Source organism: Meleagris gallopavo, chromosome 6 (genome assembly GCF_905368555.1).
Source record: "Meleagris gallopavo chromosome 6, MGAL_WU_HG_1.1, whole genome shotgun sequence".
In the NCBI taxonomy this organism is placed as follows: domain Eukaryota; kingdom Metazoa; phylum Chordata; class Aves; order Galliformes; family Phasianidae; genus Meleagris; species Meleagris gallopavo.
Window position 1 is genome coordinate 36,495,489 of NC_139409.1, and position 22,923 is coordinate 36,518,411.

Sequence of the window (22,923 nt, forward strand, 5' to 3'; positions counted from 1 at the left end):
TGCTATTCTTCTCCAGCGGGCTGAGCAAATGAAAAGAGGTATTTGCTCCTGCCGCTTCTGTCATTCACACAGTCATCTACAAAAGACATTGAGAGAGTCTCTTTCCTCCGTGGTTATACATCACCATCCTTTGTTTCCTATCACTCAAGGCAGGAGGTAGTTTGTCCTTTTTAAACAACTCATACAATATTTTACTCATAAGCTCTCTCAGTCCCTTCAGTCCTGATTGTTATTAATTGTCTCTATTTTGCTTGGCACCATCAGGCACCACAGTTGTGTTAATGAAATGTCTGAATTTTGTAACAGCTGGCTGACTTTTTTGTGGGGGGAAGGGGTGCTGTAGCGTCTGTGTATGAGCGAACATGTGTGAATTATCTGTGAGTGCAGGAGAGCCAACTGGAATGATATCAGAAAGATGGGAGAGATGATGGGATGCACTAGCATTCGGTCTGGGGATTAGTACTTCTCCTTAAGGTGGTACTCTGGGGCACAGCACACCTCTCTTCCTTCAAAGCAGGGCTCCAGTCCTGTAAACGTTTTGGCATGTGCATGAGCAACCCTGCGAAACCTGATATATCCCTTCATCTGCATAAAGCTGTGTGTGAGTAAGAGCTTGTAGGCTGTGTGCTTGAGTGATGAGCGTATTTACTTCAGTGCTAGCCACTAGGGCTTGCCTGCATGGGCAGTTAGTTATTCCAGAGTAACTCCATGTGTGTACCCTCCCTCTTTGAAAATGTATTAAGTCAGGAAAATCTGTCTTACTTGGAGCAAAAGTCAACTGTGCATTAAGTATGGAAGAGTAGCCTGGGGAGTATAAATTCCCACACTACCTTAATCCAAAATAGCTTTAAAGTGCAGATGGCCCCTGCGGATTTGCATTTTTACAGAGCTTGATGTACAAAAACAAATTAATTATTTTTATATTTAGACAGCTGATGATGATGAGCTGGGTTAACATGTTTACTGTTCTCAGTTGGTCATTCCCATCACAGCCCTGCCAGAGGTTCTCAAGTCATATGGAAAATTCTCATTTGCAAATGCTTCAGAGAAAATAAATTGAAACACTGACGAGACTGCAATGGAACTTTTTCCTTTGCATGGCCTCTTTTTTCACACATGCAAAATTTGAACTTTGCTGGCCTGATTATCCCTGATGTCTGAACAGTCTAACGTCAAACCGCATCTGCTTAATAACACATGGCTAAGCCTTGATTAGGGCATTAGAACAAAACCTGCTAAATCTCTCTCTTGCTTTTTTGTCATTGCTTTCTTCAAGATACATACCATTTTTTCACATAAAAGTTCCAGTGCCAGTGAGAATTTTATCCCTTGACTGCCCCATTGGCATTCCGTACCAAGAAAACTGACCCTGATGCCTCAGTGTTGCTGTTGCCCCTGGTCACTGTAGTACAGCCTGGGCCCCATGGTCTCATTTGGGCACTTACAGGCACCTCCTTGCCTGTTTGTTTCTCTTCCCATTTTCACCACAATAATCTTTCCATCTGTAACACTAACTATAACAGTGGGAATTTGAGAAAGGAAAGGAAAAAAAGGAGAAAGGAACAAAGCAATGAAGGAAAAAACAGTGAAGGAACAAAGGAAAAGTTGGGAAGGAAGGATTAACTTCTGGCAAAGGCAATGAGCAAACTGACAGCAGTAACCATTTAACTGGAGTGACCACTAGCAGTGTTAGTTGTTGTGACTCTGCTCTTAGATGCTGCAACATGTTATGTTTGCAATGTAAAGCTGCTTGTCTCTCGTTATCCTTTAAATACTCCAGAAAGTGTGAGGCAGTTTGTTCAGTCATATTTAAAATTTGCTGTGAACATAGTTTCAGATGGAAGCATGCACATCCTCAATAGTAAGCATACATATAGAAGTAAATGAGCTGGAAGGATACCACTGCTTTGCTTTCATGTGAGTCCCATCAATTTTTATAGGAGCTGCAGTTACTCAGCATGTCTGAAAAGCAGACTGCTGATGTTAAAAGGCTTTTCAATGCATGTTGTGGTACTCAATTATAATACCTCCATTACACATACGCCTGCTGATTTTTACAAGTATTGCCATGAGTCAAGGCTTTAGTGGATGGTTTCATACTTTGTTAACCCACACTGAGTAACATGACCATGCAATGTCTTACATTTATCTAAGCTTAGATGAGCAGAGTCAAGCAATATCCTAGGGTTAGGGGATCCTTACTCATCTCACCTAGGCACATGAGACATGCTTCCAAGCTTTCTTTAAATGAGTCATCCTTATGTTTTTGCCTTTATATTTCTCAGAAACTTCATTGTTTTCATCACAGGATTGGTATAGTTGGCAATTGCAGATAACATTATTTTTGCTTTTCTGTTGCAATCATTAACTCTCCGTGTGATTTGGCATGATTTAGGTTGCCTAAATATCTTCTGCTAAAAATTTTAGCACCCTTACCAGCCATGAGGATGCTGGACCTAGAAATGGGAGGTAGTTCTCTCAATATTCTTTTCTTTTCTTTGTTGTTCTCCTAATGGTTTGCAAGGCCCTGTGCTCTTACTGCTGAGAGTATAAAATCCCAGTACTGTCATCCTTTGCAGAAAAGGATTCAATAGTGTAATTTAATGCATATCTTTGATCCTCAGTAGGATGAGAAACAGCACTTTGGAGGGTGACTTTTCAACATAAGCAATAAAAGCTCTAAAACCTTGAATGGTATTTGCCCTGCTACAAAGCTGCTGGAATTGCTGCTGTTTCCTGGACCTTTGTAAAATAGGAATAGGTGGGGAGAGTTCAGTCAGACAGGGTGCAAGAAGACAGCTTGATTAGCATGCTGACCTGTTTTCCCAGCCTTCCTCCCACTCAGCCATCAGCATGCACTTTGAGGGAGATCCTGTCAACATGCTGTAGTGCTGCTGCACCATCCCTGTTGGGTTTGCCTTCAGCAGTCCCCCCAGACCTCTCTGCCACAGAGTCTCCAGTTGGGATGCGTAGCTGATGCCTGGCAGGGGTCATGGGGCATGGGTCCACACATAGTGCATGAGGACTCACTGTTTGGAAAGGTGCTTGAGTGCTTACATTGTGAATTTGTCGCATTGTTTGGGAAAATTAAGCCTCATTCCTCCATCACTACCAATTGCCACTGATATGTAGCAGGTAGGCACTGGCAGATCACAGCCAGCCAGCTAAGAAGTTCCCTGCACTGGTTTTCAAATGAACGCGGTTTCATTTGAAACCTCTCAGGAAAACCCACCCATTGTGACCTTGGGCTTGACTGCCAGCCTTCAGTGTGACACCCATGGACATGCTCCATTCTCCTGATGCCACTTTGGAGTGGTCACCCCTGATGCAGCAGCAGTAACATCCTGAGCTGCTGTGGCTGATTATAAAGTGAGCATCTATCAGTGCTTTAGATTCCACAGGAATAGCTCCTTTATTCAGCCTATAAGCTCCAGCCATATCACCACACATTTTAATAGTCTAATAGATGTCTACTGTACCAACAAAAAAGATCTATTTTCAGAGTTACTGAGAAAGCAGTTGCCTGCCCCCCCCTGCCCCCCCCCCAAAAAAAAAAAAGTTTAAAAATAAATCTAAGTCAGCTTAATAAAGGAAAATGTAACATAGCTGTAAAAATAAAATCTGTTCCATGCTGGAGTGTTTGGCTCCGAGCAAGGATTTGGCTGCCTTGTGGTCACAGCTCTGCAGTTTGGCTTCCATGTTCCAACTTTAAAATAGCTACCCAGCCCTGGGTAATGAGGAACAGGTCCGTGCCCTTCGCTGCTTGGCAGGCTGGAGGTAGTGTTTTTTACTCTGCTTTTCTATATTTGGGCCTTTTAGGAAGCATGTATGGTGTTTGTCCTCATCTGGTGCTCCCCCATAGCAGAGGCTGCTTTCTGTCAGTGCCGGTTCACGTCAGATGTTCCTTCTGCAATTTTTTAGACTTCCCAATTATCATTCCTTCCAATCCCTCACCCCAAGTTATGAAGTGAATTTAGAAACTCTGGATAACAGTAAGTTCAAGGGATGAGCCACTTCTCATTTTCCTCATTCAAGTAATTTTTTCCCTTAAAGCCATAATCTGCACATTCTGATACTATCAAAAAAACTACTTAACAATCAAATCTGTTTTTTTCTCGTTCCCAATTAGCAGCTTAACAGCTCTGTTCAGTTTATCAAAAGCACTTCTAGTCTTTCCTGTGCTCAAATGTACTTAGTACTGCTCCGTGATAGAGCAACATTTCCTTTTAGAGCACCTCTGTCAAAATGTGTAGAAAATGGGAAAATCCTGCAGTAACCAAGAACATGTTAGAGTACATATGTCAAATGTGGTAAGTATTCCAGGAAATGAGTGAAATACTTAGAAATTGGCAAAATAATATTTGATTTGCTCAATTTTATGAGGCTGGCTAAACCCTGATGCTTTGATTCTCCTCTGTTATTCGCAGGCTACCAGCTGTGCTGCCATAGAATAGTGCCATCGGATTTACAACAAAATAGTCTTGTTTTGCCATATACCCCTTTGTAAGCAGCACAGGGCCATGTAAACAATAAAATTGTTCTGTTGTCTGAGATTATTTATATTCCTCAGCCCGGAGCTATTTTTCCCTTTTCTTCAGAGTTTATATACTATCAGGAAATGGGATGGTTTCTAGACTGTTTCAGCACAGTGGAAAAATACTCTTTGTATCTTGAGCAGAAAAAAAATCTATTCCTTGTCAGTCAAACATGGCAACAAATGAGAGGTGATAAAAGAGCAGTTAGGAAACAATTCACAGAGTGAAGTTTTTATTAGGTTTTAAGTTTCAATGTGAGCTTTCTGTCTCTCTTAGAGCTCTCTATCTTGGGACATCTCTGAATTATATTAGCTCACTCCTGAGGCTTTTTCTTAAAAAATACAAAGGTAGCATTTGGTCACTCTGCTGTATCGGTGTCACTGGACTATAAGCAGAGTGGATATATGTGCATGACATACATAGAGGCCATAATAAGTTATCCTAACGTATCGTGGAAAGAAAATGTAGCACAAAACTGATCATTTTAGTTCTGCTCTCTGTGACTGCAGTATGACAACACTCGAAACAGGATTGCCTTAGGTAAAACTCATCAACATCCATTCCATTCACATGAGCAAAGCTATCCTGCCCGTTGCATCACAGTTCTTTTTGCCTGAAAGTACCTATTAATCTTTAAATACTTCATGTTCCCATACTATTTCTCCAGAAGCTGCTATATAGTTACTGAAGTAATATGTACATATGTGGACTGATTATATCATATATTCTAGAGCTGACATTTATAAATCCAAGATAATTGATCATTGGTTTCTCTTTCCGTTCCCTTTAAAAATACTGTAGTATGCCATCTGTACCGTACTATAGTATGTATACTATACCAACGGTTTGAATTGTGTGCAGCTTCTCCTATTATGATCTGGGCACACAGCACCAATATGTCATAGACATTTAGATGCAGGCAGACAAGCAGCAGGTTTTTCAGTACTCCCTGGGGGATTTACGCATGTCAGAGTCCCATCAGGATTCTCTGTACCATCAGGAAACAACAGACTTTTTCCACAGTTGATCTTTATAGATTTGCAGACATGTGCACCTGTAATCTGTTAAACATATACGTATAAACATAAAATGAAACTTAAGCAAATGTAAGGAATGTAGGAGCACATTATGAGAATTATTCATAGGTAAGCATTGAAAGAGAATTAATTTGCCTTGCCATAAAAGCTGATAAAAATGTTATGAGATACTCATAGAATCATAGAATGGTTTGGGTTGGAAGGAACCCCTGGGATCATCAAGTTCCAAGCCCCCTGCCACAGGCAGGGTTGCTGAGCACTAGATTAAGTACTAGACCAGATTGCCCAGGGCCCCATCCAACCTGGCCCTGAATGCCTTCAGGGATATTGTGTTCTTATTGGTGGACTAAGTCCCCTCAGCATTAATTCATGACTGTGGGGATTATTGTAACAGCGGGAAAAAAAAAAAAAACTGAACTCTCATCCCCTGAGTAGTTCTCAGGAAAATATGTAGGTTGCTCCAAAAGTAACTTCTATTTATTTCCATGGAAACTACAAAAGATACAAAGATCTCAATAACACTATTTGATAGAGCAAATTCTCAGCTATCAAACACTATTTTTCAGCATAGCCACTACCATTAGCTATGTATTTTTGCCAGCAATGAACAAGAGCCTGCATGCCACACTGGTAAAAATCTGTACCAGGGGAGGTTTCATTGGCCCAAACAGATGGAAGTCAGAAGGTACCAAATCCAGACTGTACAGTGGGTGTGGTAGGACAGTCCAGCCAAGATTGGCAATGTGCTCCATAGTCTTCAAACTGGGCCTTGACATTATCATGTTGCAAGAGAAAGGTCGCCATTTTCTCCGGTCTGACTCTGGAAGTTCAAGCCTTCAGCTCAGTCAGCACTGAGATGCAGCAGTCAGAATTCATAGTTTGTTTGGGTTCCAGGAAATCCAGAGAGATTACCCCTGTCCTTTCCCAAAAGACAGTGCACATCACTCTACCCTCTTAGGGCTGCATATCAAACTTTTTCTTTGATGGAGAATGCCTATGTTGTCTGTCATTTTGTCTCTGGCTCATGATGATGGCACCATGTCTCATTACTGGTAAAGATGCTGTCCAGGAAACTGTCACCTTCAGCCTCTTGTTGGTTTAATAGGTCCTGACATACTTACTTCTATTCCTGTGTGAACATTCATGGAATCCACCTGGCACAAATTTTGTGATATTCCAATATCATCACCATCATTTCCAATGCATTGAAGCCAATATTCACCTCTGTTCAAGGTTCCTTGCTTGTAGTCCTCCAATTCATGCAGATGAACTGATTGAGATGCTGTTCATTTGGCAGTGACGGCTGTGCATGACCGTCTGGAACATAGCTTGTCTTTCACATCACTGTCACTACTGCTGAAATACACCACCCACCGCCTCACTGTGCTCACATCTACTCTTTGGTCTCCATAAACATTCAGCAAGCATCAATGAATGTCATTGTGTGCCATTTTTTTCTGCATGGAGGAATTTGATCAGACACCTCATATGCTTCATCTGCACTTCCATGTCAGATGCCATTCTGTCAGACTGCCCCTCTGCTGCCAACAGTTGCACAGCAACCACATGTAATGGAATATTGGTGGGAAGGTTCAGCTTCTACTGCCATACCACCAATACTGCCTCTAATGTTGTGGGTCTACATACTAAAATGGGAAGATTACTTTTGGAGCAGCCCTTGTAGTATCTTGGATTTAGTATCTTCTTGGATCTTAGTATTTTCTAATGATGTGTGTATGGAGAGGTTGCTTGGATCGGGATTACTATTTATTTTGGCCTGAATCTTTGCTTTTTTCAGTTACATGCTGACAACACCTTGTGGGTAGAAAAGTGGTGTTCAGGAACATAGAGGCATTTCATGTGTTGAGATTTACACCGTTCAAAACTCGTAAGACATCATTAAAAAGATTAACACAACTATAGAATAAAGATTTCTAGGAAATATTTTCACACACCGTAATGGTTTCAGAAGTCTATGATCTGTTAAAATATCTTTTTTCTCTGCAAAGTTTCTAGAGTTATCTGCATAAGAATATTGTCAGATTTGTGTATTTTAGAAAGTAAATGGCAAAACTTCTTTTTTAAAAATAAAATGTACAATCTGGATTTTGTGGTGTCTGAAGTATAATACAGTCATTAACGATAGCTCCAGGTAGCTGTCACACATGCTCTGTCCTTTTTTTATCTGATGTATTTGTAACTCTACAAAGAATGATAGTATAGTCATTCTCCAGCAGAAAAACAATCATGCTCCACTCGGTCTGATATGTTACCTGCGACTGCTCATTGCTCAGCAGCTCAGTGAAAAGTGAAAAATTCCCTCAAAGCACTTTATTCACACAGTAATACTTGAGAGGAAATTCCCTCCTAGCCACAACTAATGATCAGACTGTGTGTTGAAGCATGAGCAGTAATAGCTTCTGCAGTGGTAACTTAGACAGTGCCATGACCAGCGTGCTTTCTAATTCTTTTTTAATTTTGCTAAATTATCTTCTAGTATTCCTATACTGTATTCTTGTATGTGTTTAACTATTTGGTGTATGAAGCATCTAGTTCCTTTTAACTTTCTCTAAATCTGTTATTTATGCTCTTCTCTTACTATTGAAAAGATCAGCAAGACCACTTCTTTTTTAAAATCTCCTTTGTAAAATGACCTGTCACATCTTTTTTTTTTTTTCCCTTTTTTTTTTTTTTCCAGAATAGATTAAGCTTAGATTTTAATCATTCGTTAAATGGGAAAGGTCTGACAATGCTGCTAATGATTTCTTATCCCTTTCAATACATTTTCTACTACTATTGTTGGTGACTGGTGTTTTTTTCATTTAAGGCAGTGTGAGAGAAATTGAACTTCAGACATAATAGTGCCCAAACTTTGATGGCATTTGATTAAATCAGAGATGGACTAAAACCCAAAACAAGTGAAGAGGCTTTGTATGTCTGTATCGAGAAATAATTGTAAAGGGACCTTAGCTATCTTAAAATTTAAAGCACTTGTGAAAATGCACAAGTGATAAATGGTACAAATACAATTCATTTTGGCTCCAGTAAACATTTGTAGCTTAAGATAATGCCAGTAGAGATTTCCTAAGGCCATTGCCTTAGAGAGAAGACAGGTGATTTAATGCATACACATACTAAATCTTTGTGTGAATCAAGACCAAAAGAAGTCGTCAATGTTAAATGCTTTACGACTTCTAATGTTGAAATAAAGCAGTTAATTACTTCAAATATATAGAACACAAAATGCTTGTTATGCATATTTTCTTTCTTTCATGCAGGTTTTGTCTAGCCAATGTGGATGTCCTTAATTACACCACAGTCTTTAGAATGAAGTAGATACAGCACTTCTGGGCTTAGACAGTTCTGTTTCTGATAAAAATTATTCTTGTTTCCTTGATGGATATATTTTCTCACTAATAGATCTGTATATACTTAAAGGAAAAATAATTAACACTAAGAATTAAGCAACTTCAGACATCACATCTTATCTATATTTCTACAGTTTATTCTCTAATCTCACAATAATTTTATCTAATATCCACTATTCCAATTAGTACAAGCAGCTGAAATCTCAGCTGGAATAAACCGGCATCATTCCTGCTGAATATTTTACCCCAGACTTTTTAATTGGACTGTGTTCAGTTCTACTAAGTGTTGAAGTTTTGGTTTCAGTTGGTTGGTTGGTTGGTTTTTTCTCCTCTGCACCTTTTCTTACATGAAAGCTAAAGAAAGAAATGTATTACTGTATATTTCTAACTGCCCGTGAGACACCTTCAGGACACTGATTCACACAACTATTTTTAAGCTGCTTCATTCTGTACTTAAAATACAATTATTCTTGCTTCACCATAGAAATCACATTGTTTCACATTCTTTAAGTTCCTGAAAAGAAGCCTGCTACATTTGGCTTTTTAGCAGATTCACAACAATGTAGAAGCAGTCCTGAAAAGAAAAAAAGTTAATTCTGGTTATAAATATGTTAGCTGATAAATCATTTAGCCTCTCACTTTCTTGAGTAAGATTTTAGAAATTAGTATTCATGAGTTGTTCAGATTCTGCCTGCAGAGATGATTTACACTATTGCAAGATATATCTTTTTTATTATTATTTTGCATGGTTAATTTTCTGTACTATTCATCGGGGAGAATGATACAGTTGTTGGGTTTTTACTGTTTTGCAGATCCATCAAAGGCAACAAATAGGACAAATTATGTGCTGCGTGTGTTTCAGAATCCTTTTTCATAGCAAATTAAGTTTGGGTGAACTAATTGGAGTAGGATATTATCTCTTAAGTAGCAAAGTGTATGTTTTACCTGTCCCTAATTTAAGGGTGGATTGTACCATAAGATTTCATGTTCATATTGGAGATACAGAAGTAGAGCTCTGATCTGTAAACTGTCTGCATGATGTTCCATCTGAGCAGCCCTTAGAAAAACAGCCCTTCTGTGGATTGAAACATTTTGTAACTTAGAGATGAATTTGATTTTGAAAAATTCTCAAGATCTGGAATCTTCATCACACAGTCTTTATAATGCAGATTAGATAAAGTGTCAAAGTAGTAGAAATAACTGTAAGACACAATGTTATACTAGCGAAGGAATGGCCTCATTAGCTTTTTGGCTCTAACTTGTACATTTTTTTCCTAAATAACAGTCAATGCCTGAAATTCCTTGGCAAATGGAATATCATTGAGCCAGGCACAACAATGGAATCAGTGTGATCCCTCACACAGGAGAGTATCCACGGAAAGTTATTTAATCTATTTCCAAATATAGAATTGTCACTGTAAATATCAAATTCCTTCTTCATCCAGGGTTGCCATGTAACTTCATTGCAACTTATCCAGGAGCTAAAAGCCTGCCTACATGATGGATGCTAATTATTTTGTTTAACCTGTTTTTCAGTCTAATCCCATTAGAACTTGTTTGTAATTAAGCTAATTATATTCATGTTCAGAAGTTAATTTAGAAATGGATAGTCCATTTGGTTACTAAAATGGGGTTATTTTCTCACTCACCTGCTGATTCCTCGGTCATTGCCAGAGCACCCTGCTCCCATTCTGCAAACACCCTGTGTCATGTCACTGATCAGCATCTGGAAACACTGCTCTGTGCAATTATGCAGGTATGCCTGTGCAAGTAGGCCTGTGCAAGTATGCAGAATGGCACCTCGCCTTACATGCTTTAATGAGCCATTGTGCATTGGTACAGCATCGTCCTTAAATGCCGAACATCCCAGCTTGCCATCACACAACCTGGTTCAAATTATCCATGTCTGTAGTCCAGAAAAGCCTCAGAAAGTCTGCCCCATCAAAAGCTTCGGCTGGGCCATACTGACAGAGCTCCTAAACACACTGCTTTCCAGGCATTTTCATTCCAGTGCCTCTTGGTGCAGATATAAACTTAGATGCTATGAGTCAGATACAGCCTGCAACCTCCTTCCTCATGTTCCTTTGCAGAATGGGAAGCATAAACATAAAAAGAGAGGGAAAAGAGAGGCCAGAATGTTTTGAGTATTGGATAACAGTGAGAGGTGTGCTAATGCAAAGCACACAGAAGTTCCTATTCCTGTTCCAAGAGATGTTCAACTTGCCAAGGGATTTCTGGCTCTGAACTATGACAAGGGAGTCCTATTGGCCTTGGTAAGCACAAAATTCTTCACCAAGCCACCTTTTAGTAAATAAAAGCCTTTTATTCCTTTGACATTCTGTGTGGAATTCCTAATAACAGTTTGTCATGGTTTTATATTTTTTTTTGTTTTGGTTTGGTTCTCAGTATTCCGCATCAATACATCATGTAGTATACTGGGAGTTAAAGTGTTAATGCTCCAATTCCAGGCACCTATCCCTATACGTTACAGAAGTCATGGGATCTGACCCTTCCGGGTGGGGCGGTCTCTTACTGCCTGGCAGTGGGTGCTGGAGGGTGCTTTCCTGGCCGTTCCAAGCTTTTCAGGTTTGAATCGGTATCGGGAACTCTCTCTCTCTCCTGTTTTATTTGATTTATTAGTCTCAATTTCAATCAGATTGTATTATATTGTGTTATCTTGCATTCCGATATCATAATTAGTAAAATAAGTTTTCCTCCATAGATTGTTGCCGCTGTTTTTTTGTTTTCCTCCCTTCCTTCCCATTTTGTGGGCTGGGAAGGGGAGGGCAGGGGTCTACCGCCCCCCTGTCACGGGTGTAGATTGATCTCGTTAACTCCGTGACAGATTTTGGTGGAGAATGCGGGCATAGTTCTATTTCTTAGCTTTTGGAACGAATCTCTCTCTCTGCTCTTAGAGAGCTTCGTTAGGGAGCATTATCAGTAGTTTAAGTTTCTGTGCTGGAAAACTTGACCTTGAAAGACTAGGCGTGCTGCCAGTGTTCTGGGATATTTGTAAACTTTGAGCACTGCTCAGTCTGGGTAGTGCCTTTTTCTTTTTTTTTTCCCTTTTTCCTCCTTCTTCTTGTCAGTTTCAATTCATTAACCCCTGTTTTAATAGACACCAGCAATGAACCCACTTTTCATTGTGGGGGTGTTGAGTAAAGGCTTACAAACCGTCATGTTACTCTCAACCTATTGGCAAATTGTCAAGGCCATAATTACTTGTTGTGGAATTATGTTCATATATAACTACTTAAGGGCATTGACGGAGACACCTGCATGGTACCTGTATGCAATGTGGTATGGTCTGAATTTTGACATTCACATCCCAGATGGAATGGCTAATTTTACAAACAGCACAACGTTCAGACCAGTCTCCAGGCTTCCTTATCGGTTTGTCAGACGGTTTTCGAATTCTGAATTAATACTCATGGGAGCGCTATTGTTTTCCTGGATTGTGATTATATTCCTTTACAAAGGGAAGGAGTCTCCTCCAGAACCAGAGAGTGCTGACTGGCAGGGAATATGGAGAGGTTTAGGAAAGATCTTAAAAGCAAGGGGACCCGCAGTGTCATGGGATTTCACACTTGAACATCTGTGGGATCCTGAGAAACTAAGTCAGTATTTGAGTCAGGGACAGCGCGGCTTACATAACTCTAAGGAGGTACAACTTATTTGGGGTTTGGCTTGTGCTTACCGCGCCCTATATAATACTATTCTGGAGAGAGAGAGTTTCCGAGCTGAGGTTCAGGCCAAAGTGGAGAATCTCCAAGTCAAATCTGATCAGTTACAAGAGACACCAGTAACAATATCAGTTGCTCCTGTGGAAGGCAAGAAATGGAAACGAGTGTCCACGCGTCTAGAACGGAAAAAAGAAGAAGCGGAGGCGGAGGAGGAGGAAGATCCAGGCGAGGGGCCCTCCTCAGAACCACCACCATCGCGAAAAGCAAAAGGAAAAACTAAGAGACATGCAGAAGAGACTGATGATGAGGACATCCTTATTACTACTCGTCGGCCCCTGAAGATGACTGAAATCCAAGGTTCAAGAAAGGAGTTCACACGGGGCCCGAATGAAACTATTGTTTCCTGGTTGGTTCGTTGTTGGGACCGCGGGGCCAATAGCTTGTTTCTAGATGGTAATGAAGCTCGCCAACTAGGAGCCATTGCCAGAGACCCAGCTATTGATCGAGGAATTGGTCGATGTTTGGATGAGTCTGCCTCCCTTTGGGAACGAGTGCTAATAGCCGTGAAAGAAAGGTATCGCTTCAAAGACGGCTTGAAGCCTGTGATGAAAAGATGGGATACAGTTGAAAAGGGTATCCAGTACTTGAGGGAAATGGCTGTGGTGGAAATGCTGTTCGACCCTAACTTTGTTCCTAACCACCCACGACAAGAACGCGATCCTGAGAGAGTGAGGACGACGCCTGAGATATGGCAGAGACTCATAACAACAGCACCAGACAGATATGCCGGTACACTACTGTCAGCTAATGACAGATACCGGGAACAAGAGAGAATACCCTTAGTTTTTGAATTGATTCTTACGCTCCAAAACTACGAACAACAGCTACCCCCAACTCACGCTTCCATTGCTGCCATCTCACAAGTAACGAACCAACTGAATGAAATGCAGGAGCAAATATCTCAACTGATTAATCGTGACAAACCTGTGCCAGTATCAGAAGTGCCCAGTGAAGATCAGGATAATCAAAAGAGTCTACTGAAGGAGCTGATCAAACTAATGCGAATCCTAACTAACGACGATGAACCTCCCTACTCATGGGCACCATCAAAAATCTCAGCTATTAAAAGCAAACGCTTTCCGGCTCCAGTGAGGAACAATACATCGCGAATTGCCTTGTGGCGTTACCTACGTGACCATGGAGAAGACATGAGAAAATGGCACGACCAAGCTACTCCTGTACTACGAGCACGGGTGAAAGAATTACAAAGCAGATCAATCACCAGTGCAGTTGCTCCACTTATCACAGGTAATGAATAGAGAGGCCCTGCCTTCAGCCAGGGGGGGGAAAGGGATAATCGAGTATATTGGACTGTGTGGATTCGATGGCCTGGCACGTCAGAACCACTGAAATATAAGGCACTGGTGGATACTGGTGCACAGTGCACTCTGATGCCCTCGAGTCATGAAGGGACAGAATCAATCCATATTTCCGGGGTGACTGGAGGCTCTCAAGAATTGACTGTGTTGGAGGCTGAGATAAGCCTCACTGGTAAGGACTGGCAAAAACATCCTATTGTAACTGGCCCAGGGGCTCCATGTATACTAGGTATCGATTACCTCAGAAGGGGGCATTTCAAGGATCCTAAGGGGTATCGGTGGGCCTTTGGGATAGCTGCTGTGGACACAGACAACATTAAGCAGCTGTCTGTTTTGCCTGGCCTATCAGAAGATCCGTCTGTTGTGGGGTTGCTGCAAGTAAAAGAGCAACAGGTACCGATTGCCACAAAAACGGTGCACAGACGGCAGTACCGCACCAATAGGGATTCCTTGCTCCCCATTCATAAGTTGATTCGTCAACTAGAGGATCAGGGAGTGATCAGCAAAACTCACTCACCCTTTAACAGCCCCATATGGCCAGTACGTAAAGCCAGTGGAGAATGGAGACTGACGGTGGACTACCGTGGCCTGAATGAAGTCACACCCCCACTGAGTGCTGCTGTGCCGGACATGTTAGAGCTCCAATATGAACTAGAGTCAAAGGCAGCCAAATGGTATGCCACCATTGACATTGCTAATGCCTTCTTTTCCATTCCTTTGGCCAAAGAATGTAGGCCACAGTTTGCTTTCACATGGAGGGGCGTTCAGTATACTTGGAACCGTTTGCCCCAGGGGTGGAAACACAGCCCAACCATTTGCCATGGGTTGATCCAAACTGTATTGGAACAAGGCAGTGCTCCTGAGCACCTGCAGTACATTGATGATATCGTTGTGTGGGGCGACACAGCAGAAGAAGTCTTCACGAAAGGAGAGCGAATAATCCAAATTCTTCTGTGTGCTGGTTTTGCTATTAAGCGGAGCAAAGTGAAAGGACCTGCTCAGGAGATTCAGTTCCTAGGTATAAAGTGGCAAGATGGCCGTCGTCACATCCCAACAGATGTGATTGACAAAATCAGTGCCATGTCTCCACCCACTAATAAGAAAGAGACACAATCGTTCCTGGGCGTAGTGGGTTTTTGGAGAATGCATGTTCCAAACTACAGCCTCATTGTAAGTCCCCTTTATCATGTGACGCGAATGAAGAATGAGTTTACATGGGGCCCGGAGCAGCAGCAGGCTTTTGAACAGATTAAACAGGAAATAGCCCGTGCCGTGGCCCTAGGGCCAGTACGAATGGGACAGGGTATAAAGAACATCCTCTACACTGCTGCTGGAGAGAAAGGTCCCACTTGGAGTTTGTGGCAGAGAGCCTCAGGAGAGACCCGAGGCCGACCCCTGGGATTCTGGAGTCGAGCTTACAGGGGGTCAGAAGAGGGCTACACTCCAACTGAAAAGGAGATCTTAGCCGCGTATGAGGGGGTTCGGGCTGCTTCTGAAGTAATCGGTACTGAAACGCAGCTTCTTCTGGCACCTCGGCTGCCAGTGCTGAACTGGATGTTTAAGGGAAAGGGTTCCTCCACCCATCATGCTACCGATGCCACTTGGAGTAAGTGGATTGCGCTGATTACGCAGCGAGCGCGGATGGGGAATCTCAACCGTCCAGGAATCCTAGAGGTGATCATGGACTGGCCTGAAGGCAAAAAGTTTGGAACATCACCAGGAGAAGAAGTAGCACGTGCAAAAGAGGCCCCACCATACAATGAACTACCAGAAAATGAAAAGAAATATGCTCTGTTCACAGATGGATCATGTCGTATTGTGGGAAAGCATCGCAGATGGAAAGCCGCTGTGTGGAGCCCCACACGACAAGTTGCAGAGGCCACTGAAGGAAAAGGAGAATCGAGCCAATTTGCAGAGGTAAAGGCTGTCCAGCTGGCCTTGGATGTTGCTGAACGGGAGAGGTGGCCAATGCTTTATCTTTACACTGACTCGTGGATGGTGGCAAATGCTCTATGGGGGTGGTTACAGCAGTGGGAGCAAAATAACTGGCAAAGAAAGAGTAAACCTATTTGGGCTGCTGAATTGTGGAAAGATATTGCCGCCCGAACAAAGAATATGGTTGTAAAGGTGCGCCATGTAGATGCTCATGTGCCCAAGAGTCGGGCTACAGAAGAACAGCAAAATAACCATCAGGTAGACCAAGCTGCCAAAATTGAGGTGGCCCAAATAGACCTGGACTGGCAGAACAAGGGTGAATTATTTTTAGCTCGATGGGCCCATGAGACCTCGGGTCACCAAGGGAGAGATGCGACACATAAATGGGCTAGAGACCGAGGGGTGGACTTAACTATGGACGCTATTGCACAGGTTATTCATGATTGTGAAACATGTGCCATAATCAAACAAGCCAAAAGGATGAAACCACACTGGGGGGAAGGGCGATGGCTAAAGTATAAATACGGAGAGGCATGGCAGGTTGATTATATCACCTTGCCACGATCTCGCAGTGGTAAATGTTATGTGCTTACTATGGTGGAGGCAACAACTGGGTGGCTTGAAACCTATGCAGTACCCCATGCTACCGCCCGAAATACCATATTAGGTCTTGAGAAACAAGTCCTGTGGCGACATGGTACCCCAGAAAGAATTGAGTCAGATAATGGGACTCATTTTAAAAATTCTCTTGTAAATACTTGGGCCAAAGATCATGGCATTGAGTGGATTTACCATATTCCCTACCATGCACCAGCCTCTGGTAAAATTGAACGATACAATGGGTTGTTAAAAACTATGCTGAAAGCAATGGGAGGCGGTACATTTAAACACTGGGAGAAGCATTTGGCAGAAGCCACCTGGTTAGTCAATACCAGAGGATCTATCAATCGTGATGGTCCTACCCAATCCAGCTCCCTACTTACTGTAGACGGAGATAAAGTCCCTGTTGTACATGTAAAGAGCATGTTGGGAAAAGCAGTTTGGGTTCTTCCAGCTTCTGGAAAGGGCAACCCACTCCGTGGTACTGTTTTTGCCCAGGGACCTGGGACCACTTGGTGGGTGATGCAAAAAAACGGGGATGTTCAATGTGTACCACAAGGAAACTTGATGCTGGGGGAGTGCAGTCGATAATTCTATGTATATGTATATAGACGTGTGTGTAATGCATTTTAATCATCTTTTTCGCTTATATATGTATATAAATTAAGCATGATGTAGTGATGTAGAATAAGGGGTGGAATGTCATGGTTTTATATTTTTTTTTGTTTTGGTTTGGTTCTCAGTATTCCGCATCAATACATCATGTAGTATACTGGGAGTTAAAGTGTTAATGCTCCAATTCCAGGCACCTATCCCTATACGTTACAGAAGTCATGGGATCTGACCCTTCCGGGTGGGGCGGTCTCTTACTGCCTGGCAGTGGGTGCTGGAGGGTGCTTTCCTGGCCGTTCCAAGCTTTTCAGGTTTGAATCGGTATCGGGAACTCTCTCTCTCTCCTGTTTTATTTGATTTATTAGTCTCAATTTCAATCAGATTGTATTATATTGTGTTATCTTGCATTCCGATATCATAATTAGTAAAATAAGTTTTCCTCCATAGATTGTTGCCGCTGTTTTTTTGTTTTCCTCCCTTCCTTCCCATTTTGTGGGCTGGGAAGGGGAGGGCAGGGGTCTACCGCCCCCCTGTCACGGGTGTAGATTGATCTCGTTAACTCCGTGACACAGTTTTAGATTTAAATAAGTCAAATTAATACCACAACCTAAACAGATGAGAAGAATAAAATCAGATTATACCAAAATAAGCAGCGTTCATAATATATGTAGGCTTTTCTAGTTACTCCACAGATTAATTGCAGTAAAGGAACAAAGGCATAGATTCAAGAGTAGGATTCAGATGCATCTGACCTAAAATGATCCTGGTGAGTGTCTAAATTGAAGATTTTGGTACTGCTCATGTTCAAACTCTTCTCCTGAAAATGAAGATGCCTTTGAGATGTGTTTTCCTCTCAGCATCAAAATGCCACCAGAAGACCAGACAGTGCAGTGCCTATGCATTAACACTCCCTCTCCTCCCTGTCACCTGGGAATCCACATGGTGGATCCCATTGGACCAAATGGTTCTCTTGCAGAGTAATCTACACTTGGTACCTGTGATTATAGGATGTCTAACACTATACAAAGCATGGTGATGGGAAATGCATCCACACACAATTGCTTTGGGATTAAAATGTTTGTTTGGGGTGTTTAAGGGCCGTAGGTCACCCCTTTGCTAAGAGCTGTTAATCAGTGGGAAGTGAAAAGACAAAATCCGGAAGAAAACTGCTTCTTATTTTTTTAAAACATATAAATTCTAAACATACCAGAATTTATATAAAATATCTATTCCTTCCTCAGTAAATCTTGTTATAAAAAAAAAACACCCCCAGTATTTTTCTGAAAATATAGTTATCAAACTATGGATGCATATCAGTTACATTATGAATATTAGCACTTTGCTAGACAGCATTTTGAGATCAGAGTGCTGTCATTTCCTTACACGCAGTGATCTTCCATGAGCTGAATGCATATTGTCATATTTTCTGAAATTTTTATCAAGCCATGTACCATGCAGTGTCTTCCACATCAAGTTCTTAGTTACTAAAACTTTTTTATTAATTTTTTTACTAATAACAATGACTGTTTCTCTATTGAATTCATTGTTATGAACAGATACTTTGCTAATGTATCCATGCTTTAATTTTGAGATGCATTCAAGCATCAAAGCAAAGTGTGTTATTTCAGAACTTTAATTGTTCCAGCATGCTGGCATTTCTAATAGGTGCATGTTCTTCCCTAATTAAAGACAGCTCTTCAAGATCAGTACACTGTGCCTCGTTGATCCATGATTGCCTCAGCTAACTCACAGTCAGCCACCGAAGTTTATAGAAACCCTGCTAAAAACAGCAGACGGAAAAAAAACCCTTTACTCTTTAGACAAGAATGATTTCCCTTGGCAAGATCCAAAGATGAATCACTGCCAATGCTTCCCTTTAAGAGTCATGTTAGTAAAATCGGGCCAGATAATACTCCTTATTTCTGAAACATCTTTTTCTGAAGCAGCCTCATATTTCATGCAGATCTGTGGTAGGTAGCCTGACAGCAATCAAATGCAAGTCTAGAGAGGGATGAATTTCTCCTTCCACGTATCCAAAATCTTTTAGTAAGTGAATGTTTGCTGAACTGGATTTGCAGAGCTCTTTTATTTTTGAAGACAGGTAACATTTTCCTCCAGACATCAGTTTGGACATTGGAATTGAGTCATATATGCCTTAATATTTGTCTGACAACTTCTCCAGACACTATATGAACTAAGAAGTCAGATGTGTTTCTGACGGAACCAGGCCAAACCAGCCCATAAACCGTTGACACAATTCTACGGAGCTCAAGTCATATCTTACAGTTTCTTTACGACAGATCTATACAGTCACATTTACCACATCATCAAATAGCTTCCAATTTTTAGTACTTATTCTAAATATGTGGTGTGACAGGGAAGCATTATCTCAGTTTCATGGGTGAGACATTAAAGCACTGCTGAAAGACCACTTAACTTTCTTTGAGTCATCATAATAACTTGCAAACCATGAAGACTATGGAACACTCCAGCATTTCACATCTTGTAAGCAGCGTGACATGTTAGCTTCCTGGTTTCTCGGCTGTAGCAGAAATGCTAAGTCACAGCTTGATCCACTGATTGAGCACCGTGGTAGGAAGGCAGGGCCAACCCAGGGGAGCTCAGGTGCACGCAATGCATCTGAGTGGCTGAAAGGGAAGGAGACAGGATCCACCCCTTCCCAGATTTCATTTAAGGGTTGGCAGTGAAGATAGAGTTATCTTGCTGGCGATTCCTACCTACCTGAGGTCTTCTAGGGGTAAGCAGGTTTTTTTTTTTTTTTTTCCCTTTATTTCTGTGACAGCAGCAGCTGCATTTGGGCTTATCTTCATTTGCTGCAGCCAAAGACTTTCCCACCCCACTATTATCATTTTACTTTCCATCATATTATAGTACTACACCTGTCCAGTCACATATCTTGGCTATCCAACAGACTAGAACCTCACAATCTTCTGTGTTTTATTTTTTCCTCTTCTCCTCCTGCACCTACTCTGATTTATTTTTTTTTTATTATTATTTATTTTTTTTCTCAGGAGAAAGCTTTAGGTGTATAGTTAGAGAGCTAACCAAGGACTGGATGACTGAGTATGTACTGGTGAACGCAACTTAGGAAGCTTGGTCCAAAAGTATAAGTCTCCTTTAGCCCTGCATTAGCACAGCGACCACTGGACCAACATAGCTATGTAGGGTCAAAAACTTCTGGCAAATGTAGACTTCAATGTTTCACAGTCTCTAAGCTACTGTATATAGTGCAGTTTCCTATTAGTTCTTTAAACATGGATGTTATTAGTGTAAATGTTGATATCTGGTGAGACTGTGTCTCAAGTTCTTATGCATCTGTCCTTTACTTCCTTATTCCCCATCTTATACCTGGAACGACAGTCCTGGGTTTTAACTGAAAATGAGAAGTGACACAACCCAGTCAGTCTTTGTTTCTTCTGACTCCAACACATTAGATCACCTTATTTTTGAGCAGATTATGTCACAGGTATCTTACTGCATCTCTCATTTTCCTTTGGTGGGAGGAACCCTGAAAGTCATATGGTTGTCCACTTCACTAAGCTATATCAACCATAGTTGGCATCCTAAAGAGGTACATGAGCTGTAAAGCAATTCCAGAAGGTATGTTTTAATAGTTTAACATGCTGATATAGCCTATATGTATTAGAACTTTTCTGCTGAGATGTGCAGATTAGACTGGTCACAACTAACTCCTGAAAGAAGAAGCAGAATTTATTATACTCTGTATCATATGATTTCTGCCGTAAATAACAACTGCTAAAATGTTACTTCCTAGTAAACATTAGATTCTTCTTGAATTTGTTCCTTTTTCCTCCAAGGATTACTTTTTTCTTTGCTGGAACAACTCATTTTGTTTTCCTTTTCTTCGTGTTTACCAATCACTTCATCATTCTTCTGTACAGTTTTTGAATAGCCTTGTAGATGGATAAATACATTATCAACGGATAGTTGGAACTGTGATTTCATGAAAGTCAGTAATAAATTGTACTTCTGCTTGTAGGGTGTGTAAAGCAATCCAGAGCCCTGCTACTGCTCTTTGTTCTGCCTTGAATCAGTCTGTTGTTCCAGTCTATAAGCGTGTGTTGATCAGACTTCCAACTGTGAGGCCAGTTTTATTGCCACACAAACAGGGATTAGTGCCATGCTGTACTCATTTTCACTTGTTCTCTGGTTTTTGAGCACTCTTTTTGAAGGTGAAAGGTTAGTAGAGTAATTCAGTGTCCCACTTCACCTGCCTCTTCCTCCAAAGAATTACTTAGTCTATTATTATTAATGATAGCAAGACAGAGAGCAGCACTGCTGCTGTAAGATCACTGAAGGATCCTATGATGCATTTCACATACCTCGTTTTCCACATCAAGACACACAGCATCCTTGACATGTTCTTCCAGGAGTTGATTAAGTTTAAAAGAGAGAACATGTGGCAAACTATGGAAACCTCCTAAGGCAAAGTGACACAGTGAATAAAAATTACTCTCAAACAATTCATCTCTTGTTAATCCCTTCCTCTTGGAGTTTTAAATTGTTTTATGACATATTTGATAAAAGAAGCATGATATATGCTATGTCTTCAGTTTTCACTGGCTAGTCTTCCTATGACTGGATGCCACTGAAAACAATATGAGAATGTAATTAAAGGTAAAATATATTTTTTAATTAAGTTTATTTCTCATTTAAGTGTGCATCAAGCTGTCAGCATTTGCTGTTTGGAAAACTTGTGTTTCAGAGGACTACTAGGTTCTTTTTTTTTTTTTTTTTTCAATCTTAATTTTGTTTTATTTTTTAGTTTGGCTTTTGGGACCTATTTTTTCAAGGTTGGTACAATATTATAAGCAAGACAAAAAAAAAATTGTATTGAGATCTTGACTTGCACTGCAAGTCAGTATATGAATATATACTGTCTTGCACTGCTATTGGCACTGAAATCGGCAAACAAACCATAGTTATTGAAAACATGAACTTATTTTCATTTCCATGTACAGCAACATATGTAGAATTGGCTACAAAGATGATTCCAAGGCAGCTGGTAGGTGACAAAGAGAGCACCTGATTATTTAATTTTTTTTTCCATAAAAGGCTTTGGGGAAAAAAAAAAACAAGCACTCCCAGTTCTTGTTTGTTTCAAAAAAGCAATACAACAAAATTCTTATGAAAAGAGGCAGCTCTAAAAAAAAAAAAAAAAAAAAAAAAAAAAAAAGCAATCCGGGTTCCATAAGTAAAAAATTCTTCTAAATATGTAACAGAAGTCCAAAGTCCAAGTAGCTTAAACAAGACAAGCAATTTTGTTTTGTTTTCTTCTGCATTTCACACAGCTGGCTCAAAGAAAGGAAAGCAGATTTCATTTTTGGTGACTGATGTTTCAGTGCGAGTAGTTTCACAGAGTGTCTCATAGCTATGTTAAAGGGGTATTATATAGTCAGAATACAAAGACCTTTCAAGTTACACTTGACCTTTGGAAATTCCTCCAGATTAGTTCTGCTTCATCAGCTGGAGGCCAGTTCATCAAAATTCCCTGTGATACAGAGCTGAAACTGTACCTAGACCAAAATATATATATATATATACATGTTGTAAATATTTGGCTGAAGAAACTGAGATTTGGTTTTGTTTGTGGTTTTTAGTTTTTAAGGTGCCCCAGAAATCTTTGAGAAATCACTTATGATGGTGTGATAACTGGCTCCATCAGCTGTTGTCTATTAAAACTGTAAAATACTGCAATTGAAATATTATTCTATTTTATAAGTGCTCGTAAA

General features: G+C 40.8%; 2 protein-coding genes across 4 annotated transcripts in view; both read left to right on the plus strand.

Annotated features, from left to right (window-relative positions):
- Positions 1 to 22,923, plus strand: part of LOC100544241 (ubiquitin-conjugating enzyme E2 E2) — a 211,634-nt gene that overhangs the window by 183,405 nt on the left and 5,306 nt on the right. The window lies entirely within an intron of this gene.
- On the plus strand, positions 12,844 to 13,942 carry LOC146544140 (uncharacterized). The gene has a single exon (XM_085226337.1). It carries the CDS (start codon positions 12,965 to 12,967, stop codon positions 13,940 to 13,942), a length of 978 nt encoding a protein of 325 aa, XP_085082463.1. The 5' UTR covers positions 12,844 to 12,964.